The sequence below is a fragment of the Zalophus californianus genome, chromosome 3, assembly GCF_009762305.2.
Source record: "Zalophus californianus isolate mZalCal1 chromosome 3, mZalCal1.pri.v2, whole genome shotgun sequence".
Taxonomy (NCBI): Eukaryota; Metazoa; Chordata; class Mammalia; order Carnivora; family Otariidae; genus Zalophus; species Zalophus californianus.
In genome coordinates, this window is record NC_045597.1 from 85,182,604 (window position 1) to 85,209,786 (window position 27,183).

Genomic DNA, 27,183 nt, shown 5'->3' on the forward strand with positions numbered 1-27,183 from the left:
GTGCCCAGTGGAATGCGGGAGGCAGAAAGAGAGGCACATGCTGTCCCTCACGTAACATTCGGATGAAGCTGCCTGGACGGTGCTGACTCTCCGCACCTCTGCCTTGCAAGGCATCAGGGCCTCTGCACGGACCTCCTTCACCCCATGTCCTGTCCCACGTGGCTGAGGGGAGCCAGCATGGAGGGCAGAGGCATCAAGCACCCAAGGTCCTGGTGGCTCATCTCAGCCTATATCACTTAACCCTCAAAGGGTCACTAGCCCCCCTGGGAGTATTCCTAGCAGTACATCTTTCCTAAGTGCCCCCACTGCCCTCCCTGGCGGCCCCTCCACCCCAGCTGGGTTGGGCAGAAAACACAATAGCGCAAATCAGGGATGAGGTCCCACTGGGAGCTAGACTCTACACCGACACACCTCTTACTTTTCACCCCACCCCTCCCTGTGACACAGGCTTTGCCCAGCTTGACTTTGCTCTGGAATTTCTAAAGGTGTGTCCCTCTAGGAGAAGTTCCAAGTGTAAGAATGAGGACGATGCCCTCAGGATAACATTATGCCCATGCACACCTCACTGAGCTGGCAGAACCTGCCCCTGCCTGGTTCAGGCACTGCCCTCTCAATAACCCCAATAGCAGGAATGCAGCCAAGGAGGAAGGGGGGCTTCCCTGCTCCCTTGGTGATCCAGGTGGGGAGGGAGACCCAGAACAGGGCTTCCACTGCTAGACAAGGAGTCCACACCAGGCAACAGGCCAAGCAGATCCCTGCGCCACCCACTCACCCACTATCAGTCCTCCTGACACAGGAGGCCTGGTGTGAGTGGTCGGCCAGGGTAGACAGTTTGGGCAGGGCAGGGGCTGTGGAAGGGCCACAGATAGGTCACAAACCTCTGCTCTTGGGAGCAGGTAGAAGATCAGGGCTATGTTGTGTCCATCTAAATTGCTCAGCTTCTCCTTAATCTATTGATACTCCCAACTTCTTCCCAGAAGGGTTTAAGGAGGCCTTCAAATCCAGCAGAAGAGCACGCAAAGTGAGGAGGAGCTGCAAAGAAGGCTCCTGCAGGATCCTGCTCAGGGCTGGCTGTGTTCTGCCCTCCCACCACTGCCCACGGGCAAACTGGGCCACCGGGCTCAGGACAGGCACAGAGAATTAGAGACAAGCTCTCTAGGGCGCCCCCCTCCACAATGCCTTGCCTGCCCAGGCCCTTCTGAAGTTCAGGGGAAGATGGGGACAGACATGGGCAGGTCTCTGTGTAGAGCTGGGGTGGGAGGAACAGGGTGCCTCGCAGAGCCGGTGATGCTAGCCAGTGGTACTACAGGAGGACAGGGACCTGGTCACGGGGGCAGGTCTGCTGTGAGGAGGGGGTCTTCCTGCAGGAGGAGACCTTAGACAGGTGGGTAGGACTCTCCAGGAGGCCGGGGCAGCGGGTACAGAGTGGGGGGGAAAGACAGGAGGCACCAAGGGGCAAGCGTGGACAGCTGAGGAAAAATGGGCCTCCACAGAGGAGGGCGCCCAGGTTAAACCAGAGCGGCCACCAGTCGCCTGGCTCACGGCCCTGGCGCCCCGTGTCCCCAGGTCCTCCTGGGCCAGCTACTGGGGTCAGCGCAGGCCGCTTGCGGGCCCACGGCCGGCCCCTCGGGCGGGTCTAATTGCAGGCGACGCCGTCCGCCGCGATCCAAAGTCCCCTTTAAAAGTTTGTCCCTAAACAAAACCCCTCTCTCCGCCCCGCCGGAATCGGAGCCATCCCCGGAGGAGACTCTGAGGACAGGCGCGGCTGCCCTCCTCCACCTCTTCGGAAACAACAATGGGCGACCGGACGAAAGAGAACGAGGGAATCAAGTGTGGAAAATCCCCCAGTCTTGCAATGTCAACTGCTGGGCGCCCTGCCGGTCCGCGGCCGCTATGCTGCCCCCGCGCGCCCTTCCACGGGACTGCACGCCCGGGAGGGAGGAGCGTCGCGGGTTGATCTCCTGGTTCTCAGATTCTGAGGACGCGTGGCGCGTAGGGAGGGAAAGCTTGCGTTTGGGTTCTGAGGCTATTTTAGATTCGAAAGAAATTCCATTTCATTACCAAAGCCGAAATCGTATCGCGGCTTGCACTTTCCCGGAGCAGAAATACAATGACTTGTTTTTATTTGATCATCTCATCCTACCACTAGCCGTGTTCTTTTCTTTTTCTTCAACATTAAGTCAGAGATCATACATTAAAGAATTGATGAAGTGGATATTCAGAGAACAAAGATAGTCACAGCAGAAGAGCTGCAATTGCTTTTCCCTGAACTCTGAAAATACTCAGGGCTGGGCGCTGCCTCCAGCAAACAATTAGCCTTCCTATACTCACATGCAGTCTTAGGACTGTGGGAAACCTTTGGCTTACCCACCGGCCAAACAGTGAGAGAACGCAAACAGCAAGGAAAGAGGACCTACTGAGTGCCAGGCACTCGCTGTGCTGGGACCTCACTTGAAATCCACAACTGCCTTTTAATGTGTGTGTTTCTGCCAATTTGTCAGGGATGACAGGGAGAGCTCAACACACATACTAGGTTGAGGAAGCCCCCAGCCTGCAAGGGTTAGGCAGAGTCTGCATTCCATCCTGTTCCCAAATGTCGACTGACTTTTAAGATCAGTGGCTCATCTGACTTGACTTTGAGATATGAGAAAATCACCTACAGCCTTGAGGTCTCACAGTGCAAGTGCAGCGCTTAAATCAAAGGGGAAAACTGAGTAAAATCCTGGGAGGCAACTAGGAAAATTTTCTTCTTCCTAAGAGAATTCTAGGAATAAAAGGTTTCCTGCCTAATAGGGGGTTCCCTATCAGCTCTGCTGGCAAGTACAAAGCTGGATTAAACAGCCTCCCTGGGGGAAGCACCTGGGCCTCAGTTTCCCCATTGGGACAGTGAGATTGTCCCAAGATGAGACCGTAAGCCAGGCACAGATGGGTTCAGTGGCCTTTCAATAAAACTTCAGCTCTCTCTTGAACACTGCACCCACATCCCTATCTGGCAGCAGAAACTCATGGGGAGCTGAGGAGTGGCTCCTCTAGACCCTCTCACTGCCCCCATTCAGCCTTGGCATCTGGTCTGGGGTTGCTGAGATGAGTACAGGGGTGAATAAGGGCTGGACTCTGAAGCCAGACAGCCCAGGATCAGAATTTTTACTATCATAAGAGGGAGAGGAGCTTGGCCCACCCTGTGGCCTCCCTGCTGGGCCCAGAATTTCAGGCCTCAAGTGATGAAGGTGCCCTTGGGGAAGGCTTTTGCTCAAGGTTTATCCACCCTGCTGTTATGGGTCAAGCAAAAGTAGCGCCTGGAGATTGGAGACCACCAGTCGGCCATGTGACCCTCTGTTCACCCTTCTGAACCTCAGTTTTCTATTCTGTGAAATGGGTATTACAGTCTACTCCACAGGCTTGCCAATGGGATTGGAAATGACACACCTACAGGGCCTCGTACCCAGTAGTTGTGGATAAAAAGCAGCCTCAATTATGATTTACTACTTGGTAGAGGATTGTCACCTGGGTTAAGGCAGCCTAGTGGTTGGACCCAGGGCAGTTCTGCCCTCCATGGCTGAGCTGCTGCCTTTAGGCCCATGAAGGGAGACTCCTCAGGCCTCAGCAAAAAAAAAAAAGAGGGGGGTCAAGTAACTGCAGGCAGAGCAGGTACCTCCAGGCATACCACTGTGCCAGCCCTCACTCCTGGCAAAAATGAATCATTACTGGAAGGTCGGGTCAAAATGCCCCCTGTGGCCTCCCTGGGCCAGGGTCAGTTAAAGCAGCTTCAGTGTGGGCAGGGGCTTTGTGCCTTCTGGATCACACCCGGACTCCCCAGCTCACCCCCAGCAGCTCTAGTTCACTCTGCATTGTGTTCAGGGTGCTGCACGCGGCTGTCCAGAGCTGACGTTCCTTCAGCTCCTCTTGGAAACTAAATGCTCCCCTCTTAGTCGGTTTTGGGGTGTTGGTGGTTATGTTTCCAGTTCTCTGGGTTTGCTTCCAAGAGGGCTTCTAGTGTGATTTATTTTTTAAAAGTTTATTGAGGTATAATTGACACAATAAGCCCTTATCACCCCTCTCCTCCCATCCCCCCACCCGGCATGCTTTCAGGACCCCACAGAAGGAAACCAGGGGAGCCCCCGGCAGGGGCTGATGGGAGCATTTGAACCCATCCCAGGTGCTATTCTAGCAGGTCATTTCACCTCTCCATGGAGGTGCTACAGCCTCCGAACACAGTCAAGGGCCAGGGCCCTGTGTTTGGGGCGTAGCCTACCCTTTGGGGTTTCCACAAGGGCCAGGTGGGGGCCCTTCTGCTGAGCAGCCGGCACCTGGCCCAAGCTGGAAGGCGTAAGCAGGCAGTGGGCGACTGGGCAGGGAAGCCCGAAGCACCCACGACGGCGCCACCGAAAAGAGGACAGGCCCAGGGCTGCCAGACCCTCTGACCGACCTACCAAAGCTCAAAGTTGGAAATTTTTTGTGGACTTTCATAATTTTAAATATTGGCTCAACTCTTTATAACTTAAACATGGAGAAAAAAATGCACACTGGCTCCTTTCAAAGAAGAAGGTGGACTGCGTAGAGCTGGGCCCAAGGCCTCTGCGGACACCTCAGTATATCTTCCAAGGGGAGCTCCAGGTCCTTGTCCCAATGCCGTGGGGCAGAGGCATACCGATCGCGGCCGCACGCCCCGGGCTCTGCGCCCCCAGCACTCCCTTCTCTTCCCCTCGCCCGGGCCCCACCGACCCCAAGTCCCACCAATCGCAGCCCGCTCCTTTCGCATTTGGAACTTCAGAGCGCCCAGCGTGCAAGGTCAGTAGCTTTCCTCCGGAGAAGCGCGTTAGGGGATATTCCACCAGCAGCCGAGACTTGAGGGGGAGGGGGACCCAGGCGCCAGGGGTGCTGGTTGCTGCGCTCCCCGCTCTAGCCCAGAAGGGCCGCCGGCACCCCTGTTCCCCAATTCCCCAGTCGCTCCTCCGCCCCGATTCTCGGACAGGAACCAGTTCCCAGTCGGCGGCGGCCCGCCTCGGAGCGCTCTGGCCGCGGCCAGGGACTCGGGTCCTGGCGCCCAGCACCCGCCTGAGGCCCCGCGAGCTCCAGGGGGCGGAGCCGAGGATCGGCGCGGGCGGCTACGGCAAGAGGCGCCACGGGGGCGGGCCGGGGGCGGGCCGGGGCGGGGCGGCGGCGGACTGCGGAGACGCGGCGGCGCGCGGGGCGGTGCAGAGCGTTCTCGGCGCGGCGCGGAGCGGAGTGGCCGGCACCGGGCCGCAGGGGGCGCGGGCCGGGGCCGGAGCGGAGCCGGAACCGAGCCCGGGGTCGGGCCCGGGGAGCCGGAGCCGGGGCCGGGCGGAGAGCAGCCATGGCGCCGCGCAGGGCCGGGGCCCGCGCCGCTGCGGGCGGCCTGGGCGCCGAGTAGCCGGGCCGGGCCGGAGCGCGGGCAGCGGCGGCGGCGGAGGCAGCTGCGCCCGCGCCCCCCGCCCTCCCAGGCCCCGCGCCCCGCGCCCGGGCCGCCGGCGATGGTGACACATGCGGCGGCGGCGCGCCGGCGGCAGGACCATGGTTGAGCGCGCCAGCAAGTTCGTGCTGGTGGTGGCGGGCTCAGCGTGCTTCATGCTCATCCTGTACCAGTACGCGGGCCCGGGGCTGAGCCTGGGCGCGCCCGGCGGCCGCGCGCCGCCCGACGACCTGGACCTCTTCCCCACGCCCGACCCGCACTACGAGAAGAAGTACTACTTCCCTGTGCGCGAGCTGGAGCGCTCGCTGCGGTTCGACATGAAGGGCGACGATGTGATCGTTTTCCTGCACATCCAGAAGACCGGTGGCACCACCTTCGGCCGCCACCTCGTGCAAAACGTGCGCCTCGAGGTGCCCTGCGACTGCCGGCCCGGCCAGAAGAAGTGCACCTGCTACCGGCCCAACCGCCGCGAGACCTGGCTCTTCTCCCGCTTCTCTACGGGCTGGAGCTGCGGGCTGCACGCCGACTGGACCGAGCTCACCAACTGCGTGCCCGGCGTGCTGGACCGTCGCGACCCCGCCGCGTTGCGCACGCCCAGGTGAGAGCCCGGAGCGACGGGGTCCCAGCTAGCGGCTGCTGCTCCAGCCCGTGCCCCCGCCGTGCTCCCCTGGTCCCGCTCTGCCCTCCTTGCCCTCCCTGCTCTCCTCTCCTGTACTCTTGGGGCTCCCACTCGCCGCAGCCGCTGTGGACCTCCTCCCGACCTGCTGGGCGACCGGAGCTCCCAGTTCCTCCGCTGCGGCCCGTTGTCACCCTGCCCCCTATTCTCACCTTCTTCACCTCGCCTTTCTACTTTTCCCCCTCCACCACCCCTGCCTCCCAGGCTGCGCAGTGCCTGGGCTTCCCTCGGGTCACAGCCCACTGTCCTGGGGCCGTGACTTGCCTTGCGTCGCGGGCCAGTGTAAAATCTGGCCCGCCCCAGCTGTGGGTCCGGGCTAGCCTGGTGTCTTCGGGCGGGAAAGTGGGTTCTTTTGCGTGTGTAGCCCACCTGGAGTGTTCGCTTGCCTTGGCCGCACACACACCCGAAGCGTAAGTGAGAGAAGTGAAGTGCCTCTCCCCCTGCACCTGTGAGGCCCCCAGCCCCCCAGCCTGCCTGGAGAGGGCTGGGGAGGAGCTGCCAGGGAGGGGGGTGGGCTCTGCCTGCCGGTGTGTGCAGGTAGAACAAAGGCCTGAGTGTGACCTGGGGCTGGGGGCGGGGAGGAGGCAATGCTGCCTGCCCTCACCAGTTGGGCCAGAACCGGTTGTAAGTTCCCTCCGAAAAAGGAGCAAAAGCAGACCAACGGCTAGATTGGGGGAGCTGAGTTGGTCAGGGGTACCTATGCAACCAGACACTTTCCTTGGGGGTCCCCCATTTCTGTGGAGGTTGGAGGCATAGGGCTGACTGTGTGGGGGGCAGCTCTCCTGGGAGGCACTTTGTAACCACAACCTCAGAGGGCAGGCTGGGTTTCCAGTGCTTAAAAATCGGATTCTTTTCTCCTGTTCATATTGGTGCCCTGGGGGCCTTCTCCCCATGATATCTGGGCTGGGAAGGGCCAGGAGTGAGGTCTTCTTGCCTGTGCCTTGTTTATATTCTGTATTTGTCTTAGGACTGCACTTACAGACAGGCTGGGGGTGGGGGAGTTTATGTGAGCTATGTAGCTGTGTTTGTTGGCACTCTTCTGGGTCAAGAGAGAGCAGGGTCTCTGATGTGTTTGGGGGATAAAGGTTGAGGATCTGGCCAGTCCACGGTGAAACGTGGTCCATGGCATTGCTCTCCTGCTCAGTTCTTCAGTCCTCCTGTGGTCTTTCCCTGTCAGGAAATTAGGGCCCTAGAGCTGGGGACAGAGGTCATCTTACTTTCCCTTGGCTGCCCCACCCCCTGCCCCCAGATGGCAGCTCGAGCCTGCGAGGTGATGTTCCAGGTCTCTTAAGGCCCAAAGCCCTTAAAGCCTTGCTTCCTGTTCAGCACTTGGTCTGCTTTGCATGGGTGCGCTTTCCTGGTGTAGCACCCACCTCCCACGCCTTTGCCCCTGTGGCCAGCCACTCTATGCTAGACTGAGCCAGGTCTGGAGTTCGCAGCTGCTGGCCTACCAGGACTGTAGTCCCCCAGACCTGGGCACGGACCAACCCAAATAGGCCCGGGTGAGCACCTCCCTGCCTGCGGTAGTGGGGATGGGGGTAGTCACCATCCTGTCTGCCAGAGGGAATTAGCGTGGGAGACTCCCAGAGGGGACAGTGTGCAGAATTTGTTCTGGGGGCTGCCAAGACCAGGACACTCTCTGCAGCCTGTCTCCTGAGGCTGTTTCCCTTTGGGTCACCAGGATGAAGGGCCCCCTGATCTCCCTTCTCTGGCGTTTGTCCACCAGAGAGGGAGGCCCAGCCACCCTTGCAGACAAGAGCCCGGAGACCAAGTGGAGCAGACAGAGCCCCCAGGTGCTGCACGAGGGAGGCCCAGCACCCCCTCCTCAGGGTGGGTGTGTGTAGCAAGAATAGAAAATGCCGTGCCTAGTCAGCCGGATGCCACTTGCTATGGTGGGCTGCCAGCCCCTCTGCCTCGAAGTTGCTGAGCTCAGCAGCATGCAGGCCAGGTGGAGGAGGGATTTCCAGGGTCCTCAGGAGGCCTTCCCTCTCCTGTCCACTTTGGAAGTGCGCTGTGCCGTGAGGCAGGTGACAGAGCTTCATCTTCTGTGCTGTTCTCCCCCGCCCCCTTCATTTCTGTTCCAGGCGCTAGGTAGATTGCTTTTTTAATGAGCTTCCCTGAGAGGCCCGGGTAATATTGGCTTTGTGTGTTTATAAGCCTATTGGACTGAGGTTCACCTGCTGAGTGTTCCCCTAGTCTGGGGCTGAACCAGGATGCTTTGAAGGTCAGGATGCAGTTCTCCCACCTGCCCCAGGGACCCAGCACCTCTCTGGACAAATATTGTCAGTGGCCAGATCCATGGAATGCCTGGTTTCAGGAGCTCCAGATGTTACCCTCACTCTCCTTCCAGCAGACCAGGGCTTGCCCTCCCCCATGGCCCTGTGGGTGCTGGAGTGACCACCTGGCTGGGTAACTGCAGAGGGGATGGGCCTGGCTCCAAGAGCCACCCTGACAGGGCCCTGGGGGTCTGGGCTTAGGGTGAGGACCTTTCCTTCCTCCCTGGTCCCCCGGGCCAAGCGTGTTACAGGGTGTGAATGAATGCTTCCCTGCCATAAGGAGTGCTTCTAGAAACTCCACCAAGCCTCTCCCAGCTCCTGGTGCTAGTGTCTGCAGTACTGGGGGGCCTAGGAGAGGCAGGCCTTGTGACTCAGTGGATTGGGGTTTCCACAGCTCCAGAACCTCCCTATCACACGGCATCAGCTTTGGGGGTTCTAAGCTGGGCAGGTGTTGAGGTGACAAACTTCAAGATGAGGAGATGTACCTTCCTGGAATACAGTTTGCAGCTTCTAGCAGTGGTTAGTATTTCCTAAGTTGAAAGAGAGAAAAAGGTGCGTGAGCAAAGCATCAGTAGGTCCCTGTTATGGACTGTGTCCATTGAGGGGGCTGTCACACCTGCTAGCATCAGCCAGTGTGCTTGAAAGGCCCCCAGGAAGGACTGACCTTGGAGTCGTGAGGCTGCCCACAGGCAGCAGGCGGGTGGCCGGCCAGCTGTTGCCGAGGGCCACTTCAGTTAGTGTCTCTGCACCCCATGCTCCATGTTACTTCATAGAATCAGGATAGCGCTCCTAACAGCCAGAATGTCTCTCCTTCCTCTCCCCATCTGCCTAAAGGGGACAGAAGAGGAGACACGGATCTGGCCTGGGTGGCCCTGGAAATGTTCCTGAAATTGTGTAGCCTTCATTCAGAGCCACCAGGGGCATTTGGGTCCCCAGTATGGCTTCCGGGAGCCCCTTGTGGGCTTCCAGCATCTGTGATATTGCTGTGTAGGAGCCCTAGAATCGATGGCCTGTACCCTCCCAGTCCCCAGCCTCTTTTCTGGTCACATACCCTCCGCTCTCCTGAGTTCCTCTGTGTTCCAGAAATCTGCCAGTGCTCTCAGCTGAGCCTTTGCTACCTTCTGCCCCAGGATGCTGTCCGCTCCTCCCACTCCTCTGCTGGCTCCTCCTCTCCCCTCAGCCCTGCTGCCCCTTCCTCCAGGAAGCCTTCCCTGGCAGCACCCTGTTGCTTTAGATGCCCTTGGCCATCCTGACATGTCCACAGCATGTTGGCACTCTTCGGATGCTGAGTGGGTACTGCCCACATGTTGGCACCAACTAGAATGTTCTCTTCCTGGCCCCACACCCTCTCCAGGAGCCGTGCCCCTCCATGAGTCCTCTAGTGAATGAGATTCGAGTCAGCCTTGAGTGCAGTGCAACCTGCCCAGCCAGGTTGGGCAGACTTAAAATTGGGGCATTTTTGTAACAATTCTTTCTGCGGCACTCAACAATTTCCAACTTGCCTTCACAATTACTCTCTTACATGTGATCAAGGGACAAAGCCCGCATTTGCCTACGCTGGGGCAGATGTTACCTAGAGCACGTGACTGGAACCCATGAATGGGCCCAGCCACCTAAGGGATCTGGTTGGAGTGTCACCATGGCCTGAATCGCCTAGGGAAGCCTTGCATGGAGATGAGGGCACTGTGAGGTCACGATGTTCAGAATTAGATTTACATTCATAGCCAAAACAAAACACATCTTTTTAGGCAAATGCGCAAGAAGGCAAACTTTCAAGTAGCTTACTGAAAATTATGTTAAATGGTGCTCTGGCTTGTGAAATTAGCTATGTAACTCATGCTTTCTTTAAAGCACCAAAGACTTGCAAGACCAGGGCTTCCTGACCTTCTAGACCCCTCACTTGTAAGAGCTGGGGTCACGCAGAGTGGGCTGGACCACTGTGCTATAGTGAGGCTGGCTCTGATCTGGGGACTGTCTGCTCCCGGGTCAGAGAGCCTACCCCTGGGGCCTGTGAGGCCCCTTGTCTTTTTCTTTCTTTCTCAGTTGGTGGTGTGAGAGATTTAGCTGCTGTATGTGGGGAGTGGCAGGCGGTCAGCAGAGGCCCGACTTTGTCATCCTTAAGGGACCCTGAGTCTTTTTCTTTCACATCTTATCCTCTTGTTGTTTTGTTGTTGTGATGATTATGTGATAATTGGGAGGAAAACATAAAAGAGAAAAGAAAACTGACTGTGCCTCGCATATGCTTTTCTTTTTTTACTATAATTGAAACCGTAATATGAATTCTCCATAAATGTTGTTACTTCTTATTAAAAACTTAATATTTTAGTAGCTGCAGACAACCCCCTCCCCCTGGGTGGGTTGTTAGTTCTGCTGTGTTGTTGAACGTGCAGATTTCCCGTTTCTGGCTCTCGTAAGTAATGCTGGAGTGGATGTCCTTGTGTGTAAATGTTTTACCTAGCTCTCATTTCCTTTGTAAGTTCCCAGGAGTGGATTTCTGAGGTGAAAGGTCTGAAGGTTCAAATACTGTCAGTGTAAGTGTGAAGTTACTTTTCAGAAAGTCTGTGCCTTACGATGTTGCCACGTGTGGTATTTGAGTGCCCGTTTAGTATTGAATAGTGTTGTGGGTTTGAAAAGAGTCTGCTTTCTTAAATCAGCAAAATACGTCTCTCTGTGGTTTTTATCAAAAAGTCCTGCTTGGTGCAAGCACTCTCAGGGCTGGTCTAAACTTCAGGGGGTTTGGGAGGATCCAGGCCCAGTCACCCCAGTACCTGCTCATCTGGTCACGGATATCTGCTTTTTGGCCCTGCCCAGAGAGCCGAGTGGTGGGCTATGGGGGACCCAAATCTGAGGAAGCCAGGGTGCAGAAAGGAGGCTGGCTCTTGTCCCCCAAGCACTCAGTGGGCACTTGGAATGGGTCATCTCATTTGGCCCCACCACCCCCAACAATGCAGATTGTCCCAGTTTCCCATATAAGGAAGTCAAGGCCCAGAAAAGTTGGGGAACTTGCAGAGTCTCGCAGCCTGGAGAGTGTCCTGAAGCCTGTGTGCCCCACCAGCCCTCTGCTGCACCAGCTCCCCGCCCCAGCCGGGAAGACTGTCGGTGGGTGAGAACAATAGCCAACCGTTCAGGCAGACCAGCCAGGTTCAGCACATGCAGCTTCCAAGACCCTGGGCAGACACGGGCAATTTCACATGCAGACCTGCGTCGTTGCTTTACTGGAAAACATCTGGCGGCCTTCACCAGAGTAGCAGTAAGACAAGAATCAGGCCACATCCACTTGGCTCTGGCAAGGTAGCACCGGCAAGGTTTGCTGATGTGCGTGCTGCTGGCTGCCATCTGTGGCAGCAAGCAGGGGCCTCCAGCACCGCCCCCCATGCTGCCACTCCCATGTGATCGGCTTGTCCCCAGGTGGTCCTGAGGGCCTGCAGCCACCAGCCTGCCACCTGGCCCTGTTGGAGGGGCTGTGTGATTCTGGCCAGGACATGATTCCGCTGGTCTGTGGAGAGTTCGAGAAACGGGAAGGGCACTCAAGCTCTCTCCTGAGAAGGTGGTTTCTGAGTCCTTCTCCTCAGCAATTATTTATAACCACATGGATACTTCTTATTGGCAACTCTGCTCTCCTTTTCCTTGAGACCTGTACCTTAGGCTCACTTGCCGGCACTCACAGATGAGGAAATAGGTTTGCAGGAAAATTTCTGTCTCTCCAGACTCTTGTTCTTGCCCTTCCAGAACTTCATTGGCTCTTTTTCTTCCTATTAAGTTTTTGCTCTCTGTTTGGGTTGCCAGGACCCTTGGGGTGAGATGCTGTCCCAGCTACAAAGATACAAACAGAGGCCCAGGCGCTGGTGTCCAGGCTGTCCTGGAATGTGGTCTGATGTCTCTCTTCTCCCAAGGTTCCTGGTGTGGCTGTGTCCCAAGTCCCTAGCTTGCTGGGCTGGTTATTCTGGAAGTGTGGCGTGCACATAGACACACACTGGAGAGTTAGCATGCTGATCCCAGGCCACCCGCCCGCCATGGGCAGCTGTTAGAGGACATCAGGACCAGCCGGGTGGCGGTGGGCATAGGCTGCCCAGCCACTGAAGACCACACACAATCCTGCCCCAGCCTGGGCCTGGGGCCTGTTTTCCTCAATGGGGGAGCAGAAACCAGCCAGGGCAGCCCTTCTCTCCCATGGCACCCGCTGCCCCTGGCCAGGCTCCGGCCACCTCTGGGTGCTAGAAGCTCTGCTTCGGAGGCACAGCCCCGCAGGCCAGCCAGCATCCCTTCCCTGCAGTGCTGTCTGCTTCCACCTCTCTCGAGGCTTCCTCCAGAGCGCCTGGACCGCTTGCAGGCCCCACCCCAACCCCAGCTGCTGGTCTTTCATTCGGTTAGCCAACCATCCTGGGTCTGGGGCCTCTGTTCACCAGGGCTGCCTGTGGGGACTGACATGCCCAAGTTCCACAGGAGCTCATGGGCTGTCTCTATGTAGACGGGGGCTCTGAGGCCCCAGTGAGGACAGAGAGACGGGTGGGACTCGACTTTGGGTTTTATCCAGAGGGTCCAGGCAGCAGCTTCCTCCACAAGGAAGCAGAGGAGGAGAGAGGAACCCCCTGGGCAGCCTTTCTCACCTTAGGTCTGAGCCTGTTTCCCCATCTCAAAAATGGGGCATGGAGTTTGTCATTTGGTTCTCTAGAGGAACCAGTGACTTATTACCCATGACTTCCATGACTGCATAGTCCTTCCAGCCCCAGATTGTGTCTGGGTCTTAAAGGAGCCGCTCTCTAACCCCTTAGAATTCTGTGGTCCGAGGTGGAGCACGGGCCTCATGGCCCAGAAGCGGGGCCCAGGCCCTCGGGTGTAAAGCGGGCTGTCAGTGGCTTGCCACAGCCCAGCGGGAGGCTGGCTGTGGGGACGGGACAGGGGCTTCAGTAAGAGGCGGCCCCCGACAACTGTGCATCTGGCCTGGCTCTGAGGGCCGCACGTGAGCTGCACAGCTGCCTTCGTGTCTTTACATGGGGAACGTTAAAAGGCCCAACGGGGGGAGGGAATCACAGCAAATCAGTAATTGTCTAGAAAGATAGTAACTAGAGAGATTAAAAGTCTGGAGCTAATTGTTTATAAAGCTGTAGAGTTGAAGGGAGTCAGTGGGCAGGCAGGAGCTGGGGACTCTGGTGTCTCTGGAGACGGCCCCGATGCACCAGGGTGGACATTTGAACATCTGAGCTCTTGAGTCACACCAGTCTGGGACCTGGATATGCCTGGAACTCTCTGAGCCTTGTTGCCCTTGCCTGCCTGGGTGTAGCAGAAGGCGTCGGACAAGCCAGACCCCAGCAGGTAGCCAGCGCCATAAGCTTCACTCTGCCCACCGTGGCATGGAGGGACAAAGGCCATCCACGGGCAGGCTGTCCACGGGCAGCCCAGCAGCGAAGAAGCCAGCGGGAGGAAACAGCTCAAAGCAGGTGGGAGAACAGGAACAGTGGGTGGTCAGGTTGGACAGCAGAGCAAGGGTGGGGGCCCAGGCTTGGAGCTGGACCCATCTGGGTCGAATCCTGGTTCTGCCACTCACAAGCTCTGTGACCTCAGTTTCCCCATCTGTAAAATGGGCATACTGATAGTGCCTGCCTCAGAGTTGGAACTGTGCCTGGTGCTAGAGACTTTTTTACAAGAGGCCACAGTGCATCCCCTCTCTCTGTGGACAGGGAAGGGCCCTTCAGGGCCAGCTAGGCATTTAGCACCTGTCTTGGTCAGCTTAAGGGCCAGCAGGGGCTTCCTTACAGCACCCGAAGTCTGGGTAGCTAGGGTCCCCTTATGTGGGACATTCACCAAGCATCACTGGCCTTCTGACATGACAACCTGAGATGCAAGATGTGCCGTGCTCTGGCCATAGGGGCGTCCTGCTCACCCCGGGCTTTGGCATTGGGGACCACCCTGTTCCTTCCCGTCAAGGGCTTCACTTTGCTTCCTCCGTGGATGTCGAGAAAGCCCCGGACTGTGCTCACCCTTCCACTGGTGTTGATGTGTGATGTGGCGGGCCTGTGTTTTCACTTGGTGATGGCCGTGGTCTGTGCCACCAGTCCCTCTGTCCTCATTGCGAGTTTAACACAGGGGCACCAAGGCAGCCTGCTATGGCTCCCCTCTGCCACCCTGCCCCCCTCACCACTGTGTGCATTTCGTGGTTTCCAGCCCCCTTTTTTAGATTTTCACCGCAAACGCGTATCCCTTAAACAGCACCCAGCACTGTTGACACACTCTCCAGAACCTGCATCAGACTGTACTTGATCTTCTTGCTTTCTTCACTCAGCCTTGTTGTTGAGATTTATCCACATTGGCCCATGACATGCATATTTAATTCGTTGACTGCTGGACTTAACATCGTTTGTCTAGACGCATCTCTTTTCCTCCCGTGCTTTGTTCCAAGAGCAGACAGGAGTAGTGTTTCACAGACCAGGTAGTAGTGGCCAGGCCTGGCCTCCCGTCCTCGCGTGTCCCTAGGAGTGGGCTGGAGGGCAGGTGGTCCATGACTGGTGCTCTCCAGTCTGGCTCCTCAGACTCCCAACACTGTGCCTGAGGTTCATCCCCCACACCATGCCGACGTGCCCCCACCGTGTGGCCTGTAAGACACGGTCATCTTTGTCAGGCCAGCAGCTGTGAGATGGACCGCTGTGGTCTTAGCGCCTGACCCTGTGGCTGGTGAGACAGGCATCCCAGGCATCCCATTACCAGGTTGCCACCACTGAGGTTCCCCCCCCCGCCCCCCCACTTACCTGTTTGTGTCTCCGGGCTGTTTTCTGCCCTGAGGGGTGGTGTGTCCTCCTCGCGTCTCCTGGTACTAAGTTCTGTGGGTGCCGTGCTTGCCAGGCCTCTCCTCCCTACTGTCCTTCCACACTGCAAGTCATTCTGAGCGTTTGGTTTACTGATGCCTTCGCTGGTGTGGGCCAGGCAGGTCCTCCAGGCCTCTTTCCTCCAGCCAATGGCACCGGGTGCACGTGCAGGGGATGGAGAGAAGTGAACCCCTGTGGGGCCCCATGTGGTTGGAGCTCAGCCAGAAGACTGAGTAGATAGACAGATGGCCGACTAACCAGCCATCCTTCCTACGGGAGGAACACCCCCAGGGCCTTCCTTGGAAGCCCTCAGCAGCAACGGGCAGCCGCTGCCTGAGCCCCGCCCAGAAGGCCAAACAAGTCCACGGTCCTCCTGCCTGTCGTCTCGCACCCATAGATCCTGGTTGTTGGGGCCCCTGTGAGACTGGATTGGGAAAAGGATCCTGCAGTCAAAACCAGAGCCTGGAACCCACTGCTCTGAGGTCACAGGAGCCTCCTTCCCGCCCAGTGGAAACCTAGGCAGGGCTTCCCCAGAGCGAGGCCTGTGTCACTCCCCAGCCTGGCCAAGGAGCCAGACACCACTGCCTTGGCCCCAGTCTGGTGCCTGGTCCCTGTCTGCTGCAGCCACACCCCAGGGCTGTCCCTGCATGGCCCTTCTCTGTGGATGAGGTTCCTGCACCCTCCTCTCGTCATCCCTGGGCCTTCAAATGTACCCCACCCACACTTAGCCCCACATGGCCCCAGCCCTGTATGTGCAGCATTTGCTTCTAGACCACATCCCCAGTTGGCCTATACATCACTGTCCATCTGAGAATTAGCTCCTGCCACCACAGGGCTCATGGGGCCCCAAGAACAAACGTGGGCAGCGGGTGGGCATCTCCCCTCTGAGTTATGAGCTTGAGAGCCTCATGTGTAAATACTGACTTTTCTGGAGCACTGGTGTCCTTGGGAGAGGAGGACCAGCAAACATTGAGTTTGGCGTCTGCATCCCAGCAGCAAGAGGTGGCATGGGGGTGTCGTCTTGGAGCAGTGAGGCCTGGTGAGGCCCCGTGGCATTTTCTCTGGAATCTTGCTCCCTATTCCCCGTGGGGGAAACTTTGCACCAGTAGGAGGAGGTCCTCCAGCCAGACGGCAGCTAACGAGGTGGGGGGCTTGTGTGAAGTGAAGGTGCTGTGCCGTGTGCACCCCGCTTACAGGACAAGCAGGTGTCCTCGCCTGGAGGGCACAGGTCAGGAGCAAAGAGTGATTGTACTGACCACCACGTCTGCTCATTGCCAGGCCATCCTTGCTTTCGCCTCTCTCTCAGGGGCCCCACTTGGCAGATGAGAAAACCGGGGCTCAGAGAGCCTGAGTAATTGGTCACTTGGCTGAGGTGGGATTCACACACAGGCCTCTGGCTCTGGGGCTTCCCGTTAACCCCTCCCCAGGGTCCCCACCTGGAAGGGGAGAGCCAGGCATCTCCTGGGCACAGGGTTCAAGCCCAGCACTCCGCCTGCCATGGTGAAGGGTAACAGGGCTGCTTCAAGGGTGGGCTTTTCCAGGAGCCCAAGATGGTACAATGGGGATCAAGGGCAGGTGGAACAGAGGAAGGGCAGAGCAGATGGCTTCCCAGGGGAATTTGCTGTGAGGCGAGGGCCTGCCCAGTCAGGCACAAAGCCAGGGAGGAGGTAGGCCACTGCTGAGGGCGCTCCTGCCCTATGTGGAGAGCCGAAGCCTCACCTGTGCAGCCTCAAACCCTTGCCACAGCTCTCCTTCCTGCCCAGCCCACTGCAGCCCTCCGGGACCCCTCGTCCCAAAGAGGAGTGACCACAGCCCCAGGCACAGGCCCCCTCCGCCTGTCCTCTGTTCCCTTGTGGCCGGCAGGCAGGCAGGCAAGCAGGTCTGGGCAGCTTGTTCTACTCGTACAAGTCCAGACAGAAGGCTGCTTGCCGGCCCACCATCTGAACCCTGGAAGTCAGGGCTTACCGAGTCCTGCTCTAACCCATTCAACACAAGCGTTCAGGAAGCCCAGTCTTGTAAGGGGAAGTTTGTTCCTTCGCTTTCCTGGAAACTAGGCTGACAGTGTGCCCAGTGGAAAATGCCATTTTTATCAAGTAAAAAGTGGTCAGGTTTTAGCCAAGTGGATAAAAGGAGGGTGGTGGGATGGATGTGGGGCTCTTCAGAGCAGAAGCAGACCCCTGTCCTCGAGCAGTTGAGTGGGAGGGGAACCCAATGAGCATCAGGCAGGGCTTCACCCAGAGGCACAAAATGCACACCAGGCCAGCAGAATCCCAGAATATGAGAGCTTTGCAGAGGCCCTGGTGTCCTTCTGGCTCATGGGCCCTCTCTCACCTCAGGGAGGTTAGATGCATAGAAGACTCGAGAACCAGAGACCAGCAGCCAGTGCCTTGGGCTCCCTCACACACCACCACGTCTGTCTGGAGGATGGGCACTGTCCATGCAGCCCAATCTGAACCACAGAGCGGTTCCGCATTTGGCAGGGGCTCCCAACAGACCAAAGAACCCCACCTGGCTGAGGGAGATGGGCCTTGTGTGGTGCGGCAAGGTTGAGCAGGCTCCTGTCATCCCTCTCACCAGCCCTCTGTTCTCTGCATGCTCCCCAGCCTGAGCCCTGCCGTCTCCGGCCACCGTGTCTGTCCGCCCGCCAAGCCAGAGGCAGCCTGTGGTGGGGCTAGGCATACAGGTCTGGTCCTAGAGCTGCAGACAGGGTTGACTTCACGGCCCTTCCAGTGCGCCACGAATGGGATGGCCGGGTTGCGGTGGCATTGCAGCCCAGCCAGCCTCCTGCAGAACAGTACCCTGTCCATTCAAGACACCGTGTGAGCTATTCCGGGTCATTTCCAGGGGAAATCCTCCCCGGGAGGATCAGTGAGTTACCAGAGAGCCTAGGGGTGATGGCTTCCCCTGGCCTGCTTCAGCTCTGAGCCCTGGCCAGGCCACACAGCCAGTTGGTGTAGGAGCCTGAGCCTTGTGGGCCGGCAGCTGTTGCCTACTGAGGTAACAGGAAATCCCGGCCTTAACCAGCCTGGGCTTTGTGCATGGAGCCTTGTGAGTTGTTTTAATTCGTTCGGTAGGTTTTTCCTGAGCCCTAATTCCGTGCAGTCTTGAGATGGACACCAACATCAGATCAAGATCGCGGTCCCTGCCTTTCCCTGCCAGGGCTGCCCAGCTGTGTCTGACAGGCAGCCCAGATGCAGGAGGGCCCAGGGGTCTTGGTAGTAGGCACATCCCATGGCTTACACTGTCAGCTCCCTCCAGTTCACAGGGGCAACATGAGGGTCTTGACCCCCTTGGGTAGCGTTTCTGCTGTCCGTCTGTCAGGCCAGATGCAGGTTTTCTCCAGGTTATACCAAGTTAGGGTCTTTTGACATCTTGCTCTGGCTTTAATCTGGATGTACCCTGGACCCCCACTCACCCTGCCAGGGACTTGGCACTGGCCTGCAGGGACCGAGGGGCAGGCACTGCCCAGGTCACTGGGAGGTGGCTCCACTTCTCCCATCACAAATGCCGAAGCAGAGGCTCAGAGAGTCCAGGTGACTTGCCAGAGGTCACATGGCTTAGGTAGCAGACCCGGGACTTGAACTCAGGTGTCCTGGAGCCCCGTCTGGACCCTAACCACACCCGTGGCTGCAGCTGCTTGGCAGTTGTCATTGTAGAGCGTCCTCAGAGAGGGAGAGACAGTCAGGATGGGCTCAGGTGCTGCCCCTAAGGTGCAGCCCCTTATTGAGGGCAGACCATTGTGGGAACGCACCTAGCCTCCTGGGCAGGGTTAGAGGTCACCCATAGCTCACCTGGTCGATCTCACAAGCAGCAAAGAAGAAACTCAAGGCTATGGAAAATTTTGTGGTAGACCTGGAAGCCATATTTTAAATATTTATCTGCAGGGTTTTTGCCTAGAACAGTAGTACACGCTATAGCTGAGACCTGGCCTGGGCGTCTTGGGCCCGGGACCAGGCATTCTGCCCTTGCTCTGCCTCTCTGAGTCTGTGGGACCAGGCCCCAGCTGAGAGCGCAGGGCCTGGCTGAAAGCCTCCGCACTGGGCCGGGCAATGTGCAGCAAGGGGTCAGGAGGGCCAGCAGCCTTCCGGGTTCCCGGTGCCTGACTGGTTTCCAGGTGGCCGGCAGGCATTCCTGAGGGACAGGGTTGGCTTTGTTGCTCAGGCAGGAATGTTTTCTCGTTGGGGCTTGACTTTAGCAAGGGAGAGGACCCTGAGGTCAGGAGAAACCCATTCGCCTCCCTCCTCTGCACAGATTATATACACAACCGGCAGCCACTGGGCTGATAACCACAGCATCTCCCCGGGCTCCCAGCCCCCTCCAGGCCTCATGCCTGCCGTGCACATCACCCAGGAGAGGAGGTGACAGGCACGTGCTCCCACAGCAGGTGCCTTGGCCTTTATCATGGCCTGTGCCACGTGTCACTGCCGATCACAGGCCATCCTCCGGCTCCCAGGGCCGCAGCCTCAGGCTGGGGCTGTGTTCATGGGGGCCTGGGGGATGCCGGCCCCTCCCCAGGAGGGAGAGCGGCTGACCACGGGCCACACGAGGCACCACACTCACACAGCCACGCAACGGCTGCCCACCCACACTCACACACGCTCCGGGCAGGAGCTCGAGCTGGGGAGCCAGCAGTGACTCAGAAACATCCTGGAACAAGAATTCCTTTTTTCCTTACGAGTGGTGGGCCCTTGGGGACGTTTCCTCCCATTTGAAATTCCTTTGTGCTAGCCCCCTTTAAGAGCTGAGGGATTTTTCCACTCCGTGGCTGGGCCATCCCTCCGTCCTCACCCCCTCAGAGCAGGCCAGGACTTTAAGGAAGTGTCTTTTCAAGGAAGATTTGCTGCCATTGCAGAGGGGTGGAGGAGCAGCCTAGAGCCAAGGCAGGCCACCCCTCAGGTGCCCTGTCCCAACAGAGAGGTGGGAGGGCCGGGCTTTGTGGGAGCCTTTGTCGGGGGTCAAAGACCAGACTCCTCAGACAGCTGGACCCTGGGGTTCCCTTCCTCCTTCCTGCCCTCCCAGGAGAAGGGGCTCCGGCTATGACAGTGACAGCCATCCTTGTTTCTTAGGCAGGCAGGACGGGCAGGGTACAGTGGGTGCTCTCTGTGGCTGCCATCACCACTGTCCTCACCCCATCTGCCACATGGTGGTTGTGCTCCCATGGGCAAGGACCCCAGGCCAGGACAGGGTAAGAGGCTGTGCTGCGTTTGTGGGCTGAAGCTGGAGTTGCCACCCTGGGGCTCATCCCTGGGGTGGCCTCCTGGAGTGAGCGTGGGGGCCCCTGGCACTGAGGGTCCTGGGAGCATGTATGTGACTGCGGGGCTGAGGGCATGGGTGACTCTGCCAGGCAGGAAACCAGGCTCCGGTCATGGAGCCTACCCTGAGCACCTGCATTCCCCCAGGTGTTTTTCAGGCCTGCTTGAAGAGATAAATACAAACAGGTAACTGGACAGATAGTTGGGTCTGAAGGCCCAGCTACCTCTCCCTTCCTCACTGGAGGAAGGGGACAGGGTGACTAGAGACAGGCCTGGGGCAGGGGTTGTAGACCTCCAGCCACAGGAGCTGCTCAGCTGCTGGGCCAGCAGCCCCAGAGACACCCCACACCACCAGCCCCCAGCGAGGCACACACCCACTATGCCCACATATAGCCCCCGAGGTAGACACACCCACTGCTCCCCATACCCCCCTCCCTAGTAGACGCACACCCACCACCCCCAACATGGCCCCCCGCAGTTAGACACACACACATACACACTACCACACGTCAGGTAGACCAGAGGTTCAGGGTCAGGAGGGCAGGCATCTCCAGGACACCACACCTCCCCGCATGGCACAGTGGTGGGAAAGGCCCTGCAGTGAGGCCAGTGTGGGGAGGGTGAGTGGGCCCACCATCTGCTCTAGTGTGCCCCATCCCTGCCAGGTTCCAGCAGGCTGGTGGTCTTTGTCCTGGGCAGCAATCTCTACTTCATCAATCCCAGTGTGAGCCCAGGGACTTGAGGGACTTGAGGGGCTGCCAAGTTGGGTTGGGGACCAAGGTCCCAGCTTCCCAACCTAGGAGCCTTCCTGTGCAATCTTGCCTACACCAGCCATGCCTTCAGTGCATGCCTTGTGTGCCTGTGATCCTGTGCAGAAATTTGGGGTTGAAATCTGTTTGGGGTCCCTGGAAGAGTCCCCCGTTTTGCATAAAGGTGTAGGAGAGAGCCAAATGAGGTTGGCAGAGCAGGGCATAACTCAACCAGACCAGGGCCTGACATCTCCCGCTGTCCCAACCTGGACCTCAAAAGAGAAACCTGATGTTGGTTGGATGGGAGGAAGGGGGCCAGTGGTCCCTAGCCCCAAGATGCAGTGTAGGCTTTTTGCCTGCTGGGGGCTGGTGTTTTTGCTGTTGTCGACCTTGTTTCTCTGCCTGGCAGAAGGACAGTGTTTGCGGGGCTGAGCGCGGGTGAGGGGCCCTGAGCTGCTTTCCACCACAGCCCCCACCCTGTTGGCCTCTGCCCCACCAACAGCTGGAGTCCTTCAAGGCAGGCTGGGCCACCATGATTCACTTACATGTCCTCGCCCTTTGCTGAGGACCTGGCACAGATTAGGTCTTGACCTTCAGAGACAGCCCTTCTTAAGCCCCACTGTGCCCCATACCAGTGTGTGACCTCAGGCAGGGGTGATCTACCTGTGCCTCAGTTTCCTCATCTGTCAAATGGGGCTGGGATGGACGATGCAGCCTGCTGGGGTGCCTGGAACCCAGGGAAGGGTCCTGGGTAAGAGAGCTGTTCATTCGTTTTCTGTAAGATGTCTAGTTTGGGATAAGATTGAATTCGCAATTTTTGTAGTTGGTAGTGCCTTCTTGCAGTTTGTTGAGAGCTGGGACAGAGGGCTGTTTCCTGCTGGTGGTACTACAGCCAAGGGCCAGACCAGAGCCTCCCAGAGCCTGTTCATTCATTCCATTCATTTCATAAATTCATAGGACAGGGGAGCAGAGCACCACCTCAGGGTTGTTAGGGGTGTGAGGCCCCCTCAGCCAGTGGACTTCGGGTCATCAGTATCACATCTGATGTGAGGTGTGGTACAGAGGCTGAAGAGCGGTCTGTGTGCTCCCTTGTCCTCACAGGGAGGGATGGGTGCTTGCTGAACTCCTGCTCTGTCTAGTTAAAGAACAGAAACGGGGTTCTCAGGTCACACCCGAGTCCTGGGCTGGGTCTTTGTGCATTTCTGCCCCATCCAAGGCCAAGCCTGGTGCTCTGGGTCTTCCCTTTGGTCCTGTTATTCCCCAGAAGAGCTGAGGAAGTACCCCTGCCTCCAACACACTCCCGCTGGGGGCAGGTTTCACTGCGTGAACTCCCTTTGTCACGCAGTCACTGAGGGTCCCTTGGGGTGACTCTACCCAGAGAAATGGCTTCTCTCCTGAGAAGCCTGCCATGGTTTTGTTCTTGAGGACTTGGCCTGGCCTGCGGCTGGCTGCAGATGCCCCATCATGGGAAAGCCTTTTTTTTTTTTTAATTGTGTTCGTATATGCATAACATAAAATTTACCATTCTAACCATTTTTTATAAGTGCACAGTTCAGTGGTTTTAAGTTCATTCACATTGTTGTACAACTATCACCACCATCCATCTCCAGAACTTTTCCATCTTCCCAGCTGAAACTGTGCCCATTAGACACTAACTTCCTAGTGACCCCTCCTCCAGCCCTTGGCAACCACCGTCTACTCTCTACGTCTGTGAATCTGATGACTATATACCTCACGAAAGCGGAATCTGCAGTATCTGCCGTTTTGTGGCTGGCTTATTTCACTTAGCATCACATCATCAAGATTTATCCACGTTGTAGCACGTGTCAGGGCTTCCTTCCTTTTTAAGGCTGGTCAGTACGCGGTTGTATGCATATATCACATTTTACTTATCCACGGGTCTGCAGATAGACACTTGGGTTGTCTCAACCTGTCTCTGTCATGGATCGTGCTGCTGTCAACATAGGTGCACACGTTTCTGTTCAAGTCTCCGCTTGCACTTCTTTTGGGTGTATAGCTAGAAGTGGGATCACTGGGTTATATGGTAATTTGATGTCTCATTTCTTGAGGACCCGCCGTACTATTTATATTCCCACCAGGAATGCTTCAGGAGTCCGCATTCTTCACCGGAGCGAGTTGGGCAGAGAGCCCTGACTTGGGGCCTCAGGGGAGGAGTCTGACAAAGCCCGGGCCAGACTCTGGGCCCAGAAGTTGGGGAAGGCAGAGGCGCAGGACAGCTCTCAGTGGAGTTTGGGACAGGTGTTTAGCAGAGGGGACGGGGTAGGTCCCCACCCTTGGGCCCACTGGCCACCGGGCAGAGCTGAGGAGGGGCCGCTATCACAGTTGGCTTGTCCCTGCAGTGGTCTCAGGCGGACCCCTCACTGGGCCCAGCCCACTGCCACCACCACCGCCTGAGAGGTCTAACGTGGCCATGCAGCTTCTGCCCAGCTCAGCATGGCCACAGACCCCTGCTCACAGAACCCTCGCCTCCATGTAGCTTCCCACCGCGGAGGGTTGATTGTCAATTCCCAGCGCCCATGGGCAGCCCTGAAAATGTCTGCGCTCAGGTGTATGAGGTGCCGCCTTTCACCAGTGGCCTAAGGCTGCACACACATGGGCTCTGCATGCCAGGCCACTCTGAGGTCCTCTCCACCTGTCTGTCCTGTAGGCCCTGTGCAAGCCAGCCTGCAGGAGGCTGGGGGTGCATGCCGAGTTCTCATGGCCTCAGAAACCCTGGATTTATGAGGGAGCCCTGCATAGGGTCATTTATGGCTCTGGAGGCTCCCGGGTCTCAGACGGTAAGAGACTCAGTGCTTCTCTCCTGGGTGCGGGGGCTCCTCATGACAGGCAGGATGCTTATGGCCCAGCTAGTGCCGCGTGCCGGCCTGCCGCCTTCACACTGCTGTGTTTCCTGATTCCCACCGAGGTTGGTGTCAGCTCGGGGATAGTGCAGTGGCCTTTGCCTCTGGGGACACCGCTCAGCAAACGAGGCCCCAGATGCACAGAGGGGAGCCTTCTCAGCTGGCAGGAAGGACCACGGTAGCCCCCTGGAGGGATGGAGGCCACCATCCTCCGGCTAACCTTCTAGACACTCTGTGGGCTGTGTGTTTATTCCCCCACTTTGAGAAGTTTTAGGAGTATGTACGTGTTCCCACCTCTGAGTGCCCCCTGGGGCTGGTGAGGCCACCCCTCCCTGTGGACTTCACCGCAGAGCCCCAGGCGGGACCAGCCGTGGTGCATGGAAGGTGTGGGCACCGTAGGGCATGCAGTGGGGCTTTCATGCCGCCCTCCAGCATGTCCTGACTCATACCCCATCTCGCCAGGCCTTCCTCTCCTGGGTCCCCTGGATACCATGCATGCCCTCAAGCTGTGGCCTCAGCAAGCAGAGGAGCCATCCCTAAGTCCCTCGGGGCCTATGGTTTGCTGCCGCTGCTGTGCCTTCCTCAGCAGAGAGAGGGCCCCTGCTCTAGTGAGGGGCGGAGCTGTGGCTTCTGGGAAGTCCAGAAGCTGCCCTGCTGACCTCCCCAGCTCTGTGCGAGGAAATTGGCTGATAGGTGGGTGACGGCCACCAAAGCAGCCACCACTGCCTGCTTTTACTCTTGGTTTTATGGAGCAAATGCCTGCTCTTTTGTCCATCTTAGTCCAAGACTTAAAGCCTTGGCTTTTCTCTGAGTCTTCACTCTGCCCAGGCCCCAAGTGGTCCTAGAGCCAGTGGGGGACAGGCCAGGAGGGGAAGAAACACCACGTTGTGTGACATGCCCGTGGCTGAGAGGTGGGTCAAGGCAGGAGGGTCAGAGGAAAGAAAAGGGGAGAAGGAGGTTTGCTAAAACTGGACTGGGACAAACAGTGCTTTTTGACAGGAGGCCAAGTGTGCAGGGGGCACTGGAAGAAGAGGAGAGCAGCTCCGCCGGGACCAGGAAGACAGAAACCCACAGGCCTTGCACAGCCACACAAAGGACCCCACACCTGGGCCTGGGCCAGCACCCAGGGTTGCCTCGGGGGCTCATTTGCAGCAGGAGTGGGAACGGAGTTGGAAGGGCAGGCATGGGGCAGGGCGGGCGGATGAGGAGAACACAGGGCCAGACAGGAGGAAGATACCCAGGGGAGGGAGGCCAGCCTGGACTCAGAGCCCTAAGGAGCTCCGCTCTGCTGGGGGCCTGGCAGGCAGAGGGAAACCGTTGGCCACACCCGATGGCTGCAGCTGTGCGGCGCCCCCCCTTGATGTGTCAGGCCTTGCTCCCAAACGGGTGATGTGGGGCTGATCGGGCACCCGTGGCACAGGCTGGGACCTGGTCATGAAAGGGGTGCGTGTCTTCAGATAACTCCTGAGACCCCCTAGAGCCCCGCAGAAGTGCTGAGAGGGCCTGCGTTCAGCTGCACCGGGCTTAGCGGCAGTAGGGGTGGCTCTCCCTGGACCCACCCTGAGCTCCCGGCCAGCCAGGCCCACAAGGAATTCCACAGACAGGCCTCAGCCATGGGCTTTGCCCACTCGGAAGCTTGGGGAGACACACATGTTCAGCTGGGAACCTTGGTGCGAGGGTGGGGCCCTCCCTCCAGGGTGTGGCCACTCTGTGCTGCAGCCCCTTGGTCTTGTCTGTGGACACCCTGGGGTATGTGACTTTCCGTGGTCAGGGCCCTGCAGTGTCCCGCTCGCTAGGTCCAGGCTGTGGCCCTCCTTCCCCGGCTCCCACACACTGGCATACCCCCAGTCTCTGAGCCTGGGAGGGAGGTGCCCATAGTTCTGTCTGCTGCCAGCAATGGGGAGGCACGGTGGGCACCGTGTGGGTGCTGGGGACCTGTCATTACCAGAGAGGAGGAGCATTGGTGACCAGGGGCATTCGTGTGGACAGCAGAAGCCCTTCCGCAGCCCCGCTGGGAGGCTGCCTGTTTCAGAATCTCCTGCGATGCATGCACCCTCCTGCGTGAGTCAAGCCATCTTTTCCAGCTGGAGCCCGTCAGCTGACGGCACCCCACCTGCCCCCTGAGCCAGCCCCCCATGTGCCCACTGAGTCACTGGCCCTCTTCCTCGCACCACGTGCCCTAGCCTTCAGCCCTTGGAGGGCCCTGACTTCTTCAGATGCTGCTCCTTTTGCTTCAGTGTCTCTACCCATGTGCTGGGCCCAATCCCTGCAAGGTGGCCTGGGCTCAGTACCCACAGCCAGGAGAACTCTGGCCCCGCTCTGCTGCCACTGCCCTTTACTGCAGGCGCCTCCCCCACCCCCGACCCTCCACCATCCTCCCCTGTCACCCTTATCACCATGCCCCAGAAAGCCCGGCTCATGGGCACTTCCTGCCTGCTTCTCATAGGAAGCAAGGTCTCTGAGCTTCTGGGCACAGAGGACACTCTCCCCTCCAGTTCAGGACTTGAGCCCTGGCTTGTTTCTGTGTTCAGGCTGGTATGGGCTGAGGCCTGCTTCTTCCTTGTCTGCACATGGTATGGGTGTCCCTGCCCCATGGGCTGCCGGGTTTCCTCAAATCCCAGCCTAGGAGCCTGTCCTAGCCAGTGTCCTACTGGGCTTGGACTCCAAGAAAGGATGGGCAGGTGGGGCACCTGGGTGGCTTAGTGGGTTAAGCGTCTGACTCTTGATTTTGACTCAGGTCATGATCTCCAGGGTCATGAGATCGAGCCCCACATCAGGCTCCACGCTCAACAAGCAGTCTGCTTGACATTCTCTCCCTCTCTTTCTGCCCCCCCCCCCAGCTCTTGCGAGTGCACGTTCCTTCTCTCCTTCTCTCTCTCTCAAATAATAAATCTTTAAAAAAAAAAAAGTGGGGGGGGGGATAGGCAGAGCCTCTGGAAACCGTCCCTCTCAGGCCCCTTGTCCCACCCCTTTCACCCAAGCTGATTCCTGTGCTAGTGGGAGGACCTGGGGTTTATGTGGCTCTGCCCTGCTCTCCTCTCCCAGCCTCCTCCCCCGCCTGGCTCCCTCCACTCCAGACGAGGTCTGGCTCCTCCGCCAGGAGCGCAGGGGTCTTCTCCTGGGATCAAGGAGCTTGGC

The 27,183-nt window shown here is 58.2% G+C and overlaps 1 protein-coding gene across 1 annotated transcript in view; it reads left to right on the forward strand.

Moving 5' to 3' along the window:
* The first annotated feature begins 5,237 nt into the window (after positions 1 to 5,237).
* Positions 5,238 to 27,183, forward strand: part of HS6ST1 (heparan sulfate 6-O-sulfotransferase 1) — a 44,453-nt gene continuing 22,507 nt past the window's right edge. The window contains exon 1 of the mRNA XM_027589211.2: positions 5,238 to 6,029. Coding sequence (XP_027445012.1) covers positions 5,503 to 6,029 — 527 coding nt within the window. The 5' untranslated portion in view covers positions 5,238 to 5,502. The remainder of the gene's footprint in view (positions 6,030 to 27,183) is intronic.